The 16,202-nt window shown below is 58.4% G+C and overlaps 1 protein-coding gene across 6 annotated transcripts; it reads left to right on the forward strand.

Annotated features, from left to right (window-relative positions):
* Positions 1 to 8,997: 8,997 nt before the first annotated feature.
* Positions 8,998 to 14,605, forward strand: LOC114497734 (migration and invasion inhibitory protein). 6 transcript variants are annotated; one of them, XM_028513632.2, is made up of 9 exons: positions 8,998 to 9,192; positions 9,412 to 9,729; positions 10,155 to 10,239; positions 11,671 to 11,779; positions 11,869 to 11,921; positions 12,608 to 12,737; positions 12,892 to 12,988; positions 13,886 to 14,017; positions 14,141 to 14,605. In XM_028513632.2, exons 1-9 carry the CDS (start codon positions 9,079 to 9,081, stop codon positions 14,210 to 14,212), a joined length of 1,110 nt encoding a protein of 369 aa, XP_028369433.1. In that variant the 5' UTR covers positions 8,998 to 9,078; the 3' UTR covers positions 14,213 to 14,605. The 6 variants fall into 6 exon arrangements, with proteins under 6 accessions (XP_028369433.1, XP_028369434.1, XP_035881216.1 ...); XM_028513633.2 differs by having other exon boundaries at positions 14,278 to 14,605; XM_036025323.1 differs by having other exon boundaries at positions 9,046 to 9,192; positions 9,412 to 9,825; positions 14,278 to 14,605.
* Positions 14,606 to 16,202: the final 1,597 nt, after the last annotated feature.

Below are 16,202 nucleotides of genomic sequence, written 5' to 3' on the forward strand. Positions count from 1 at the left end.
CCGTGGGGTCGTCTCAGGTCGCTGCTCTGCGGACTCCCTGTGGCGTTGTCGCCAGCCCGCAGGTCCGTGGTCTAAGGTGATGTCAGCTTCACCGAGGGGAAGTTCCCTCCGCGATTCGCCCTCGGACTCCTCACTCTTAGAAGAAATCTGATACTCTCAGAAGAACCAGAGGCGTAACTGATCTTTGAGGGGCAGGAAACCTAGAGTGATTTCCTCCCAGATCTCACTGCATCTCGAACCCATTCATTTCTCACTGACAAAGGCGTGACTCACACGGGTCCACCCTGGCTTGCCTTCTGAGAACTCGGTTGTGACCTTTTCTCTCTCTCTCTCTGTTTGAAGGGCCCTCGGGTCCCCAGCCCTGCGTCCCGAGCCCTGGGCAGTGGCACTGCCCACAGCCCCCACCACTGGTCCCTTTCAGAGGCCCCCGCGTCCTGGTGGGTGGCAGCAGCCTCACCTCCCAGGCCCCCAGGCCACAAACGTGGCGTCACCCTGGACTCCACTGTCACATGCTGCATTGAAACAAGACAAGTTTTGTGTTGATTTGAGAAAGAGAAATATCGCTTTTGGTCGTTCTCCTCTATTCGCTCACTGGCTGACCTTTGAGTGTGCCCTGACCGCGGTCAGGCTTGCGCCCTTGGCGAGTCGGGATGGTGCTCTCCCCAGCAGAGCTCCCTGGCCGGGGTGCAGGGGCTGCACCCAGCCTGCAGTTTCTATATTCCGAGTGCTTCTAGACCCCGACCAGTGTTCCCCCTGCACTAGCCCCCGAAACCACCAGTCAGGTTACTGCCACCTAACTCAGCCCCTCCTCCCACCCCGGCCCTCCTGTGTGTGTGTGTCCGGGCAGCAGCCAGAGGGACCTTCACGTGGATTTTAAACAGAACTCGGGTCACGTTGCTTCTATGCTCAGCACACTGTTCCAGCTCCCCATCCCACCCAGAATGAGGCCCAAGTCCTCGAGGGGGCCTTTCAGGGTCCACACTCCCTCCGGCCGCCCTTCTCTCTTTCCCGCTGCCCCCGCTTCAGCCGCTCCAGCTCCTTGCTGTGGCTTGAAACCGCTCAGCACACTTCTCGGTAAGGGCCTTTGCCCTGCCCGACCCTCCGCCCGGTCTTCCAGACCGCGTCACAGCTAACTTAACTCCATGACCTCCCCAGCTGCGGAAATGCCTCCTCATTCTCGGGGCCCGCCCAGACCACCTTACTCAAAATCCCTCCTTCCCTGCCTCCGGCACTTTTGAGGCCTCTTGCCCTGCAACATTCGTGATGCACCTGTTTTTCATAACTATCATCCTCTAGCGTGCAATATGTGGTGTGTCTCTCCCTGCCAGAGCCTGAATTCTGAAGGCCAAGGTCTCGAGGTTTTGTGGGTCGCTGTGTGCCCAGCCTCTAGACGAGCACCTGGCACAGAGCCGGGACTCGGTAAACAGAAACTGGATCAGTGGGTCCCGTCCCGATCACAGTCCTCACGTGTAACGGCCCTCTGGCAGTGGGGGGCAGGACAAGTGCTGCTGGGACTTCCAAGAGGTCCAGCCTTGGGGCAGGAGGGGTGATGGGGCCTGGGGTGGACGGAGTCCGAGACCTGACGTCCCCAAGGCCTCCCAACTTACTTTTTACCCTGGCCCCAATCATGACCCAGTAAACACATATGTGCTAGTGAAGCCAAGAATTTATTTATCTTTAAAGATTGCATCTATTTATTTTTAGAGAGAGGGGAAAGGAAGGAGAAACAGAGGGAGAGAAACATCAATGTGTGGTTGCTGGGGACCTGGCCTGCAGCCCAGGCATGTGCCCTGACTGGGAATCGAACCGGCGACCCTTTGGTTTTCAGGCTCACGCTCAGTCCACTGAGCCACACCAGCCATGGCGAAACCAAGGATTTTAAACCAGCCCTTACTCTGTCTGCAACCCACAAGTGTTCTCTCCTTAAGAAGCAACCGTTCGCAGCTCCCTGAAGTGTTCCCCAGCTCCCGGACCATGGTCCGGTCTGCGTGGCTAGAGAAGGGTGTTCTGCGTCTTGTAGCCTCCTTTGCCGCCCCCAGCCCCCCACCCAGGTCTCTATCCACAGCTAAGGCCTGGCTCCTTCCTGCGCATCCTCAACCCACCTCATCCGTCCACTGCGTGTTCTGAGGAACCCGAGAGGCCAGAACTCAGGCCTTCATCACAGTGTTCCCACTGAATCACAGAGCATGTGGTCAGGATGGTATCTCTGGGCCATCCTCACAGGTGTCAGCTAAATTCGCTCTGTCTGCCAGAGCCGTTTTCTGTCTCTGAGTCAGACCTGGGGCTTGACGAGGGGACAGCCAGCGTTTACTGCGAGCTCAGCATGTGTCATGCGTCTGTGCGTGATCCTGGGTCCTCTCAAAAACTTGGTGGTCTGTCGTTTCTCTGTAGAAATGAGAAAGCGCATGCATTCAGCAAAACATTGGAGAGCGTCCTAGGTGCATTAATAAGCATGGTGCTAAGCATTGGAGGCACAGCAGTGAATGAGGGGCATAAAAATCCCTGCCTCTCCGGAGCTCGCACACTAGTGGGGGCAGGCAGACCACAGGCAAAACCAAGCAGTAAAAGACACACTAGGGGCCTGGCTGGCGTAGCTCAGTGGATTGAGCGCGGGCTGCGAACCAAAGCATCGCAGGTTTGATTCCCAGCCAGGGCATATGCCTGGGTTGCAGGCCATGGCCCCCACGAACATTGATGTTTCTCTCTCTCTCTATCTCCCTCCCCTCTCTAAAAATAAATAAATCTTTAAAAAGAAAAGACACACTAGGACAGGAGGTAAGGACTAGTCAGCGGGGCAGGGTGGGGTGAGGGAGGGTGTGACCAGTGTCATTGAGAAGACATTTGAAGGGTCTTGGAGGAACCCCTGTGGTTATCTGAGGCAGGGCGTTCCAGGCAGATGGACCAGCATGGGCAAAGGCCCTGAGCTGGGAGCATGCCCAGTACCTTCAAGGAACAAGAGCAGACTAGAGTGGCTGGAGCTGAACCCGGGAAGTGGCGCAGTAGGAGGTACGGTGTGGAAGGGACCAGAGGCAGAGTGAGGTGAGGGCTGGCTTTTCCTGGGGGAGAGGTAGGGGCGCTGAGAGGGGTGGCGTGAGCTGACTCAGTTCATCCTGAGTCCCAGGCTGCTGGAGAGCAGACAACAGATGAAGGAGGGAGGCAGGGAGACTGGTCCGGAGGCCACCGTGACATTGCAGGGAGAGAGGATGCTGCGCTGGCTGGGCAGGGGTGATGGAGGGGGTGAAAAGCAGTCAGGTTCTAGAGACCTTTTGAAGATAGGCACGGTGCATGGTGGATGACTCAAGGTTTTGTCCTGAGCACGTGAGAGGGCGGGGAAGGCTTTGGGGGAGTGGGTTTGGGGAGGAAATGAGGAGGTCCAGTTTGGACATGTCAGATTTGGGTTCTGCTGTCGTTGGGTATGCAAGCTCAGTGATTGGCGAAGTCTGACCCAGAGACACTTGGAGAGTCAGCGAGTAGGCAGTGCCTTGGCCAGGGTTTCCCAGAAAGCAGAGGGCCCCCGTGCCCTCATTTTGCTCTGTGGAGCAACCCCCAAGGGAGGGAGGGAGAGAGGTCAAAAGCAGGGAGAGCCAGCAGGAGGAGGCATTATGGAGCTGACCGCCACCAAATGGAACCGCAGAATGAACAGACCGTGACCCTGAGAAGCCGCGTAAATGAGTCTCAATACCATTTCTCACTGGGGAGAAAGGGAGAAGAATTTATCCACTGTCTCCTCTTCCCATTGGTTGAAGATTGGTCCCATGGGGGAGTGGCTCCCCGCATTTCTGGGTCGCGTGTATAAATGCCTGGGTACTAACTTGGGGCAATGGTAGTTGGTGGAGGCGAGAGGGGCAGGCGTGGGCAGGCGTGGGCAGGTGTGCTGCAGGGCAGGCCGTGCTGGCATCAGATCACTCGGAGCTGGGACAACAGGCAAGGCCAGGAGGGGAGGTGTAAGTCCAGTCGGACAGGGCCCCCTTCGGGGTGGTGGCCAGCACCTTCTCTGCCTCGGAGGATTTAGTGGCCCAAGCTGCCTGTCCCTGGTCCACCCCCATCCTGGATTTCCCATATCCGGGTCCAGTGCTGCTGCTGCCTTGGTTACTTCCTGGTGGGGTGAGCCCGACCTGCAGCCCCAGGGGTCTTTGCCTTGGTTGGGCAGTTATCGGCTCACTGTTATCAGTGGGTATGGAGATGCCATGCTACACCCAAGGGTGTTTTTCCACAAACCCCTGCCAGCCCTGACTCCTTACAGTGACTGGGATCTATTACCCCCGGCGGTGGGACACCTCTCTCTGCCTGATGATCCACCAAAGACCCGGGGGCGGTCTTATCTGCAAGTTCGATGGAGCCCTGGGGCCCTGCTGTGTCCCCTGGCGGAAGCTTCCTGTCCCCAGGCACTGGAACCTCTAACCCTGCCGTACTGATGTTTGCAGGGACAGGAACAAATTCCATGAGTGGGTCACTGGGAGTAACGGCGAGGGGGCTTCTACCTCCAACCTCCGCTTCCCGCACCCATGTATTCTGGCTGGAGGGGACACAGCAGCCTGCCTCGGCTTCCTGGAGCACAGAGCTGCGGGGGCTGGTTCCAGAGCTAAGCCTTTCGGGCTGTGCACCACTTAGGTGCTGGGGTTTTGGGTAGGATCAGTAGACCCTTTAGTCAGACACCCATTGTCCCCAAATGGGTGCCTTGGTGTGAGGCAGTGGGAAGCCACCATGTTGCTCTATCAGGTGACCTACAGCCCTCGGACACAGGTGCACTCTGCCTCCCGTCCTCACGGCTCCTTCTGTTCTCGGGCCCCTGGTACCTGCACTAGGGACTAGGGCAGCAGAGGGGAGGCTGCCTGCCCTCTGCCAGCCACGCCATGCAGCCGGCTGGTTGTCGACCACCTCCCCTGGATGTGAAACACAAGACACAAAGGTGTAATCCTCTGTGCCCCCTCCCATCGGTCCTCCTGGGCTCTTCTTCCTACCTTTCCCCCTTTCTCCCAGGCCCCAGCCTTCCGACCTTTTTCTCCTAGGCTATCGAGCGCCACCCTAGTCACTGGCCACCACTCAGGAGACTGTATATCTGTTCCTTGGACCGCTCATCCTTCATCACGAATGGCCGGCTGACCGTACAGCTCACAGCTCTGTCCCTGGGAGGACTGACCTTCCTCCTTGCCCTTCAAGGCCACTCCTGAGAGGGTGTCGTGGTAAGAGTGGCAGCTGTCCCTCTACAGCCAGTGCAAACGTACTGCCAAGTTCTAGTCTACTTGCCTCACATCTTTTAACAGCTTCATAGAGATACAACTTATATAAACTAAACTGCGCGTTTGAAGCGTACAAATCACTGAGTGTGGAATGTGTGCGTCCGAGAAACCATCACAGATTCATATCCCTTCATCATCTCTCCTCCAATCCCATCTTTTTTTTTTTAACTTTATTTATTTATTTTTAGATAGAAGGGAAGGGAAGAAGAAAGAGAGGGAGAGAAACATCAATGTGTGGTTGCCTCTCCCACGCCCCCACTAGGGACCTGGCCTGCAACCCAGGCATGTGCCCTGACTGGGAATCGAACCGGCAACCCTTTGGTTTTCAGGCTCGCGCTCAATCCACTGAGCTACCCCAGCCAGGGCCCATATGATCTTTCTATCACTATAGATTGGTTTACATCTTCTCAAGTTTTATATAGATGGACATATGCAGTATGTACGCTTTTCCACTTGGCACAATTATTTTGAGGTGCATCCAAATTGTCGTACATACCAATAGTGTGTATCGTTTTTACTGCTGAGTGTTATCCATTGTATGGATATACCACCGTTAGTTTATTCACCTTTTGACACGTGTTTGTATTTACAATATAGCTGCTATTAACAGTCATATGCAAGTCTCTGTATGGACAAGTTTTCCCCTCAGATAAATACCTAGGAGTAGAACAGTTGGATCATACGGTGGGTGTATGTTTAACTGTTTTTTTTTTAAAAAAACAGCTTTATTGCTGTAATTTACATACTGTAAGATTCACTCATTTTTAATGTACGATACAATCATTTTAGCAAGTTTACAAAGTTGTGCAGCCGTCACCACGATTCAGTTTTAGAACCAATTTTTGGGGTGTCATCACCCCAAAATAATCCCTCCTGCCCATTTGCAGTGACTTGCTGTTCCCACCCCAGGCCCTGGGAACCATTAATATATTCTCTGTCTCTATAGATCGGCCTTCTCTGGACATTTCATATCAATGGAATCACACAATCTGAGGCCTCTGTGTCTGGCTTCTTTTCACTTAGCTCAACGTTTACGAGCTTCATCTGTGCAGTGGCACGGGTCCCTTTGTTCCTCGTTATTGACAGTTTCCATTGTGTGGACGTGCCACATTTAGTTTATCCATTTAGGAGTGGACAAACACTTGAATTGTTTCTATTTTTTTGTGTGTGACTGTTACGAATAATGCTGCCAGGGGCATTCACGTGCGAGTCTTCACGTGGACACATTTTCATTTCTCTTGGGTAGAGACACCTAGGACTGAATTACCAGGTCACGGGGTGAATTCATACTGAACTTTTTTGGATACTGCCCAACTGCTGTTCCAACGCTGGCGTGCGACCTGACACTCCCACGTGCAGATGGTGTGGGCTCCTGCTTCCCCCCTTTCTCGCCAACACCTGGTACAGTGTCTTTAAGGTTTCATACCACAGCCTTAGACATGTAGTAATGTGGTGGTATCTCATGATGGTTTTAGTTTATATTTGCCAAATGCTGGGACGTCTCTCTCCAGTAAAAAGACAGATTGCGGCACTACCACTTCCAAACACTGAGAAAAAGGGACAAGTGGCTTTTTCTGCGTCTATTGAGATGGCTTTTCTTTGTTAATTTGGGAATTATACTGATTGATTTAAAAATGTTCTGGGCAAGTTCCTTCTCCCATGGGCTTGGTTGTTTTTTTTGTTTGTTTGTTTGTTTTCCTGTAAAACGGGACAGTGAAATCACACCTCAAAGCACATTTATGAGGCCGGCATGCACTGGCATACGGAAGATACCTGGCGCATAGTAGGCACTCCATATAAATTCATTCGTATTTTACAGACTGTATTCACATCTTACCCTGCCTCTCCCTCCGCAAGGTATGGACTCCTCTTCATTTTAACCCGCCTCCCAGTGCCTGCTACAGTGTCTCCTGGCACAAAGTAGGTACAATAAGTACTTGAAAGTATGAAAAAATGGGGCGCCAGTCGCCGCCTACCCCACTCGCCCAGGTTATCAAACCGCTGCATCCCACTGATAAGGAGCAGCATCAGCTACAAACCCTGAAACGGCGTTCTTCAAACCAGGCCTAGCTCCCGGCTCCGTCCACCGTCCTGGCCAATCAGAGCCCGCCTCTTTCCAAAAAAAAAATTGACCTCGGAAGTTGACCAATCAGCTGTTTAATAACGCTGTCAGTCCCGCCCCAACGTTGAAACTGCCGCGTCTGAACGCAGAGTAACGCTCTCAAGCGCCTCTCCTCGTCTGACCAATCAGGGAAGCCAGGTTGGGCCCCGCCCCCGACTGGCGTTACTCGGAGTGGGCCCGACGCAAATCCAGACCGTACCGCGGGCGGCCGGGCGCGGGTTGGGGGTCTTCTGTGCTGTAAGTGTGCGGGTGGCGGGGGTGGGGCTCGACGGGGGATCCCGCGGGTGTCCGCGCGTGTGTCACCGCGTAGGGTTCGGGGGCAGCGATGGGAAAGATGGATTTTACTCCAGGTGCCGAGTGTACTGAGTGTCCCTGTCTCCGGGGTCCCGCCCCCGCCGGCCTGCCTCTTGCTGCCCCAGGCTCTTTCACGCGTTGCCTTCCCGTTGCATTTGCGCAGTTTTTAGCCTTCCAGAGCTGTTCCGGGCCGGAGGAGGGCCGTGCAGGCCGATCTCTTTAACCCCGTGCGGAAACGGAGACCCTTGGTACGGCCTAGAGTCTCCGGTCAGATGAGGCCGGATCTGGCTGTTTGGCCCAGTTACATACAACAGACGCCGCCACCCCCAGAGTCGTCCGTTCTGGCTTCTCCTCTCTCCTTCCCCGCGGGGCGTGCCTGAGGGGTGGGGTGTTCGGTGGACGTCCGGCTTCTCTCTGCGTTGGCCCCAGCAGCCAGGCGCTGAGGAGCCCCTCACGCACGGTGTGGGCGGTTCACAAGTGTGGAGTGTGGGTGGGAAGGCAGGGGCAGGGTTTCCCACAGTGGACCCAGGGTTCAAAAGGGAGAGTGAATGTTGAGGGAGACTTTCTGGTCGGGGGTGGGGGGTTCTATGCTTGGGGATCCGAGGAAAGTGGGAAGCCCGCCCCCTAGCCTGCAGAAACTCCTTCCAGGGACATCTGTGGATCCCCGAGACTGGATCCCGGGGGGGGGGGGGGGGGGGGGGGGGGCGGGGGGGTGCACGGGCAAAGGCTGGGAGTGGGAGGAGGCAGCTTTCCAGGGAAAAGCTGGAGTGACCATGGATCCTGGAGCTAGATACGGGTTCAAATCCTGACTTCGCCACTTAACGGGCTGTGTGGCTTGGAGCAAGTTTCTTAACTTCTCTGAACTTTGGTGTCTTTATTTGTAAAAAGAAAGGGAAGCAGGAAGGGTGGGCAGGAGAGAGGCAAGAGTCCCTTCAGAAGCCTGGTTTGCATTAGATTCACAGCTTATAATACTTTACATTGGTAGAATTGTCCTGATTGTTTTCTGTAAGTTAAACTGGTCTACCTTCTTAGTTCGGGTGGTTAGAGGGGGGCTGACCACCCCCCGGCCAGACTGGTAATAGTGGATGCATGTTGCGTGCTCGCTGTGTGCCAGGAACTGTGCTGAGATTTAGCACTCGTTTGCTTGTTTAGTGCTTACCAGGTAGATACTGTTATCTCTGTTTGGCAGATAAGGGAGCTGAGGCAGGGAGAGTTAACTAACTTGTTGAGGCCGCTCAGGGAGTATCAGAGTCGGCGGGATTCGAACCCAGGCCTCTGGCTCCACAGGGCAGCCTCCTGAGCCCTGTGTCATACTGTTTTGACTTCACGTAGCAGAGGTGGGCCTGGAACTCAGCCCCGGGGGCACCAGACAGCCCAGGAGTCAGCAATATCCACTGTGGGAAGCCGGACGATACGCCTGGGATGGAGGAGACCAGGGACCTGGCGCAGCTGCGGCAGCTCAACCTGGAGCTCCTGAGGCAGCTGTGGGCGGGGCAGGACGCCGTGCAGCGGTCTGTGGCCAAGGCAGCCGCAGAGGTGGGTGTCCGCCTTGGGAGCTCCTGGGGGACAAGGGGGGCTGCTAACCCTCCAGCCAGAATCCAGGTTTCCACGTCATCTTGCGAGGCACACCCATTTATTGCTGATGGGAAGACTGAGGTCCGGTGATGGTGGGATGCAGAGGCTGGAACAGGCATGTGGGCCCGGGCCTTTATGCCTGGTGTATACCCGCCGGGTGACCCGGCCTCTCTGTTCTAGTCAAGCCGGGACTCCAGCAGCAGCTACAACTCAGGGGTACCATCGTCCCGAGGGAAATTCTCAATGGCCCTGAGAGCCTCCTGCCCACGGGATGCCCGCCAACGTGACTCCTGCAATATGTCCTCTCCTGGCGGGGCCAGCTCGGGGGTGACCTCTCTCCCACCCCCCAAATGCCGACACCGGGAGTCCCTGAGCCCCCTGAGGCCCTGCTCGGCACCATTGGGGGCCACCTCGGACTCAAATGGCCCAGAGCGTTCAGCAGAGCTGGAGGCTCCGGCCTCCCGGTCCATCCCGGGTCAGCAAAGCAAACTGCCCAAGGTAACTCGGGGGAGTGGGGCATCTGTCCATAGGTGCTTCCTTGAACTGCAGCGCCCCTGTCTGACAGGTGCACCCATAGGTGGCCTCCCTTGCAAGGTGAGAGGCTGTCCCGGAGGTGCCATGGGGTGTGTCCAGCTGCGCCCGAACGCTGGGAAAGCAGCGGTGGTTGGTGTCTCAGACCACACTTTGGGCAGAAGGCGATGAGCCCTGTTGTACAGATGGGAAGGCCAAGGCTCAGCGGCCCCACTTACTCAAAGTCACACGTGAGCTCAGGTGGAAAGCTTTGTCTTTCAGCCCTCGAGCCCTTAGCTGAGCCCTGGGGCCCGTGTCTGTGTAAGTTAAGACGTGGCCCCTCTCCTTCCCCCAACTGGGGCCTCATTTGGGCTGGGCCCACTGGCCTGACCCTGCCTTCTTCACCTCATCAGCCAAGAGTGACCTTCAGCAAGGAGTCTTCGGTGCCTGAGGAGAGCTGGCGCTTCAGACCCTACCTGGGCTACGACTGGATTGCAGGTGCGGCCCGCCCCGTGTGCACACCTGGCCCGGGAGTGGCGGGTGGATGCCCCGCATACCTCCCTGAGCCCGTGCCTGCCGTGCTGCGGTGCGTGTCAGCCGGCCCACCCTCCTAGGCGAGCTCCCTCTGCACCTGTGTCCTCCGTCAGCGCCCGGCACAGTGGCAGGCACAGAGACGGCGCTCAGCGAGTGCCCGTCTGACTCCCCTGTGTCTGCCTCTGGCTGACCCCGCTCCTCTGAGCCCCAGACTTGTATGCCTGGCCGTCTTCTCGGTGTGGCACAGTAGGGTCTCAGGTTACTTTCACGTCCCAAGTCGAGGTCGTGATCTTCTCCCCATCTGTGGTCTCTCCTGCTTTGTGAATGGCGTCTCTAGGCACCCAGTAACTGGTCAAAACATAACCTTGCAGTGGATTGAGCTTGGGCTGGGAACCAAAGTGTCCCAGGTTCGATTCCCAGCCAGGGTACATTCCTGGGTTGCAGGCCATAACCCCCAGCAACCGCACATTGATGTGTGTGTGTGTGTGTGTGTGTGTGTGTCTCTCTCCCCCTCCCTCTCTCTCTCTCCCTCCCTCCCTCCCTCCCTCCCTTCTCTCTCTAAAAATAAATAAATAAAATCTTAAAAAAAAACATAAAAACATAACCTTGAGGACCATCTCGATTTCATCTCTCCTTTTTGCATACCTCTCCTCCAGCCCCTTAGCACAGCCTGCCAGCCCTGCCCTTCCACACACTTCCAGCATCCGCCTGCTTCTCTCCCAGGTGCCCCCTCCCCTTACAGCAGCCAGGGGGCGCCTCTGTACACATACATACATGGCCGGTCTGATGCGCCACTCCTTGTCCCTAAGTCCTCTGCTGGCTTCTCAGTCTCATCTCCTCCCCTCTTGTCCCTCACTCCCCTCCAGCCACTTGCACCTCTAGGCCGTTCCTCAGATACACTTCTGCCCCGGGGCCTTTGCACTCGCTGTGCCTCCTGCCTGGGGTGTCTGCATGGCTCCCTCCCTCCTTGCAGCCTCTGCCCAGGGCTCGCCCCCTCAGGGAGGCCTCCCCGGGGCCCTCGTGCTACCAGGCTGGGTTCCCTGGCTCTGTTCTCTCCTGCTTTGTGGAAGGTGTCGTCACAGTGTCGTGTCACGCGTTTCCTTGGTGATCAGTTTGTGGCCACCGCATTAGCACGTAAGCCTCACGGGCGCAGGGGCGTCGTCTAGTTCGCTGCTCCCTCCCCACCACTGTCTGGCCCATGGCGAGGGCTCTGCAGACATTTTTTCCTGGACAGTCGGACACGCGTCCGGGTAGATGGACCCTGAAACGAAGCCAGTGGTGTCAGTGGTGGAGGGTGCCTCTCCGGTTCATGAGGCCTGGTGGGCGCACGGCAGGTGACGGGGTGCCGGCACTGAGTGTCTCCTCAGCCTCGGCCCCGTGCTTTGCCCACGGCAGGGTCTCTGGACAACAGCTCGCCCGTGAGCGGCGAGCCCGAGGACTTCTTCTCGAGGCTGCAGGAGTTCCGAGAAGCCAACAGGGAGGAGTGCATCCACAGTGACCCCGAGTGAGTAGGGGCCGGCGGGCAGTGGGCGGGCAGTGGGCGCGCGGCTCGGGGGCGCTGTCGCCAGCCAGCTCACTGCCCTCGCTCTGCAGTGTCGGGCTCCCGGGCCTGTGGGAGAGCGCGGTCGCCGAGGAAGAGCACGAATGTGAGCGGAGACCCTTGCTGAGGTCGCGGGGGCCTGGGGAGGCAGCTGGGGTACTGGGGAGACAGGGAGGGCCGGGCCCTGGGAGGGAGGGAGGTGGGGATTAGGGTCGGCCCTGGTCATCCCGCCTCCCCGTGCCCCCGCAGCCTTCGTTTCCTTCCCAGCCGCCTCAGTTCCCCTGTGCCCCCCATTCCCACACCCTCTTCTCTGCACACGTGTGGCTGCTGGGGAGGGGTTCTAGCTTAGTCATGTGAACACACAAGTCTGTGCTATAGGCATGCATGTGCAGCATGTACTGTGTGCGCCTGCATGTAAGGGGTTGTGTGAACGTGTATGTGTGTACTCTGCGCGAGTGTGATTGCAAATATAGGCATGTGTGCATATGTGTTCACCAGCGTGACTGAAGCCATCCCCGTTTCACATCTGCAGGTGTGACATTTCCGCATATGAAGGTGCTGGCTGGTGTGGGTGTGTGCACGTGTCGTGCTTGAGTAGAAGTGCATGTTCTGTGTTTTGTGTGTGAGCACAAGTCCGTGTACATGCTGTGTGTGCATGTGTGTACACACCTGTGAGTGGGGGCCGGGGAGCGTGGAGGGCTTGGCGGGCCCATGTGGTTGGGGGCGGCGAGGGGCCCCGGGACCTAGGTTCCCGGGCTGAGGGGGTGCCGCTGCTTCTCGTGGGCCCCACAGGTGTGTACTGTTACCGTGTCAACCGGCGCCTGTTTCTGGTGCCTTGGGATCCCGGCACCCCCTGCCGTCTGTGCAGGACACCACGGGACCAGCGGGGCCCCGAGACCCTGGCGGACCCAGCGCAGGTCAGGTGAGTGGCCAGAGCAGGCAGGACACTGGGGGGCAGCTGTGAGGGCAGCAGGAGCTGAGGAGGGAATTGGCCTGGGGTCCGCTGGTTTGCGGAGGGAAGGGCGGGCCCGGGGCTGTGGCTTTGCCCCCACTGCCGCCCCGCCACCCCTGCCCAGGGTGAGCATCCCAGCATCCGTCCTGGACCCCCCGCACCGGCACCGCATCCACCGGCGGAAGAGCCTCGATGCCTGCGACTCACTGGCCCTGCCCCGGGTGAGCAGCCGTGCGGGGCCTGGGTGGGGGTGGGGCTGCCCGTCTGGCCCAGGTCCCCAGATGGAGCCGAGGCCTAGAGAGGAGCAGGGGCTGAGCCAAGGCCCCACAGCGAGGCCGAGCTCAAGCAGCACGAGTGCTCTGGCCTCCAGACTTCAGGCCGGGCCGCCTCTGCGACCTGTGCTCTGCGTGTGCCCTGGGCAAGGGGGGCACCCCACCCCCTCCCGGGGGTCCAGGAGAAGTGTCCACCCACACGCTGGCGTAAATCAGCGCCATTTATCAAGGTCTTGTGTGGTACGTGCGCAGTCCCTGGACGGGTCATCCCGGGGGACCCCACCATAGCTGGTGCAGGCTCCGCTGCTGTCCCATTTCACAGATGAGGACACTGAGGCAGAGGGGAGGTGACTTGTCCAAGGTCATCCCAGTGGAAGAGCTGGGATTTGAACCCAGGTCTTTATGCTTCCATAGTGCCTCCCATAGTGTTCTTTGTGTCTCCTGGGTAGGACAGGGTCATCGCGCGCCCCAGTCACTCCCAGTCGAGGAGGGGGGAGCTGGGCCTGGGGGAAGGAGAAGGGATGCCGAGGAAAGTCAGTTTGCTTAGCCGTAAAATGGGCACAAGGTACCGTCCTCAGGTTTGTGTGGGGAGATGGAGCAGTTCAGGGGACCGATGCCTGTTGGGTGCGGGGCAGAGGCCGACACCCAGGAAGCGCCCCATCAGAGTCCACGGCCTTCCCTCTGCCCGTCTCTGGTCAGGCCAGGGCCTGGGTCAGCAGGGTTGGGAAAGGGGGCCCCAGTGGGTGGACACAGGCCCCTGTCCCGGGAGCCTTGGTCTGCAGGGGACACCGGGACTGGGGAGAGCTGTGTCCCATGCCAGGCGCCTGAAGCCCTCGCCCTCCGCAGCACTGTCTGCGGGGCTGGGACATTCTCCCTCCGAGGTCCGAGGGAAGCTCTGCCCTCAAGAGCCTGGACCTCTGGTCCTGCGTTGCCTCCGAGGCCCAGCCCCAGAAGCTGTCGGTGGACCCTCACCACCCGGTACGGTCTGGGGTGCCCTGGGGGGCAGATGCTGGGGACGGCAGGGTCCCAGGGCGGGGTTGGGGTGTCTCCCCACAGAGGCCCGGTCCGTGTTCCCGGCCCTCACCCAGAGCGCCCTTCCAGGCTCCTGCACTTCCCGCTGGCTGCCCCGTCCACCCACGCGGGACGCTGACTCTGAGACCCAGAAGGAGATGAGGCTGGGATGGGGGTGACCTGCCCCCAGTGTGGCCCCCTCTGACACCACCTCCTTTACTGGCCAGGCCCTGCCACTGCGGGTTCCACCCCCCACTCTGATCTGGTCGGGACCCTAGGTGCCCCGGCCCTGCACCCCAGCTGCAGCCCTGAGAACTGGCCGCTTGGAGGAAGACAGCGCCCCTGCCATCGCGTCTGGCCTCGCCCTTCTGCCGGGGCGCCCATGCTGCGAGCCCACCCGGCCTCAGCGGGAGGTGGCCCTGGCCCCGGCCCCACTCTCCTAGGTCAGGCAGGAGGGTCTCCTTCCCAGGTTCACAAAGGGGTACTTGGGTGGGAGGAGGTAAGGCCGTTCTGTGACACGTTTGGAAATAAAGCTCAGTGTTCTCCGCAGCTCCAGGTTCCCGCGTGTGCTGTGTCTGTCCCGCTGATGCCCGCAGGGCCCAGGAGCTGCGCTGGCCTCAGCCTCGTGTCCCCTCACCTGGGGAGAGACACCTCTGACAGCCTGTGCTGGGTGGGGTGGATCCGGTACCCTGAGTGTGGCTCCGTGCAGCTCCCAGCTGTGGGTAGATGGGCTCCTGAAGGATGGGGGGTGCGGTTCTTAAGCTGAGGTCAAGGTCAGTGTTAAAAAGCCATCTCAACAGATGGCTCGGGGTCTCAGGCTGCCTGTCCCCTCTAGATGAGGCTGAAGTGGCGGTGGGGAGCGAGCGAGTGCCCCCCTTGGTCCCTGACACCGGGCTCCATTCCTCGAGGGTCTCCCTTGAAGTCCCCAGGCCCTCTGGCTCCCCCTCCCCCTGGAGCCCAACCCTGGAAGCTGTAGGTGAGTCGGAGGGGAGGTTGACAGAGAGCACAGATCTCCCTCCTAGATTATTTCCCTCCACAGGTTAGAGGAGAAGAAATCCCTGTTTTTCTAAGATAAAAAGGGGGAACTGGAGCCCAGAGAAAGCTCGTTGGCGTTTCCTGAGGTTTCTCAGTCTAGAGGGGTGGGCCTAGGGCTGTGGTCTCTGTGGTTCCCACCCAGAGCTTGTGAAACCCTTTCTCTTCCCGTTGTGCACGGCACGTGTGTTAGTCAGGATAAGCGAGGTCATGCTGCAGCAGCTGCCGAGCCCCCAGATCCCAGTGGTTTGACGTCAAGCCTTATTCCTTGCTGACTTGCTGACATTGCCTTTGCGTCACGGGTCCCACGGGGCCTCTGCTTTTGGCATCGTTTCTTGGGGACCGAGGCCAGCGGAGGCTCCACCCTGAGGGATATTGCCTGCTGCTTCTTAGGACAAACAGGTCACTCCTGCTTACGGTTCATCGGCCAGAGCTGGTCACTTGGGCCCCCCCGACACCGTGGGTTTGGGACATGGAAGGGGCTCCTGGGAGTTTTGGTGAGCATTACTGTGCTCCCTGCCCTGTGACCTGACTTCCACCAGCCCTGTCCATGTGGGGCCCAAGGCCAGGGCGGCCGAGGCCCCCGGCCAAGGGAGAGGCACCCAGATTGTTGCCTGAAGTCTCCTCACTCTCTGCGGCCTCAGTCTCAGCTGCCTCAGTAGCCGGGCAGGGAGGGGACGGATGGCAGGGCTCAGGGCCGTCCGGGGGGCACATGTGCCCTCCACGGGCCCTCCAGTTCCAGTGCCTGTGCGCTCCCAACTGTGTGTCAGTGGGCAGAGGCACCCGCAGGCCATGGTTCGCTGCTTGCTTCCAGCACCCAAAGAAACAAAGTCTTTTCCGCATGGAATTTTTAAAAATTTATTTTTAATTGTGTGAAATTTACCCTGTTTATGTATGCAATTGAAGGGCATTAAGCGTATCCACCTGGTTGTAGGGTCGTCACCACCAACCGTCCCCAGAATTATTTTCATCTTGCAAAGCTGGAACTTCAGTCCTGGCTGGTGTGGCTCGGTGGATTGAGTGCCGGCCTGTGAACCAAGGGTCGCCGGTTCAATTCCCAGTCAGGGCACATGTCTGGGTTGCAGGCCAGGTCCCCCACCGGGGGCGTGTGAGAGGCAAC

The sequence above is a fragment of the Phyllostomus discolor genome, chromosome 5, assembly GCF_004126475.2.
Source record: "Phyllostomus discolor isolate MPI-MPIP mPhyDis1 chromosome 5, mPhyDis1.pri.v3, whole genome shotgun sequence".
In the NCBI taxonomy this organism is placed as follows: Eukaryota; Metazoa; Chordata; class Mammalia; order Chiroptera; family Phyllostomidae; genus Phyllostomus; species Phyllostomus discolor.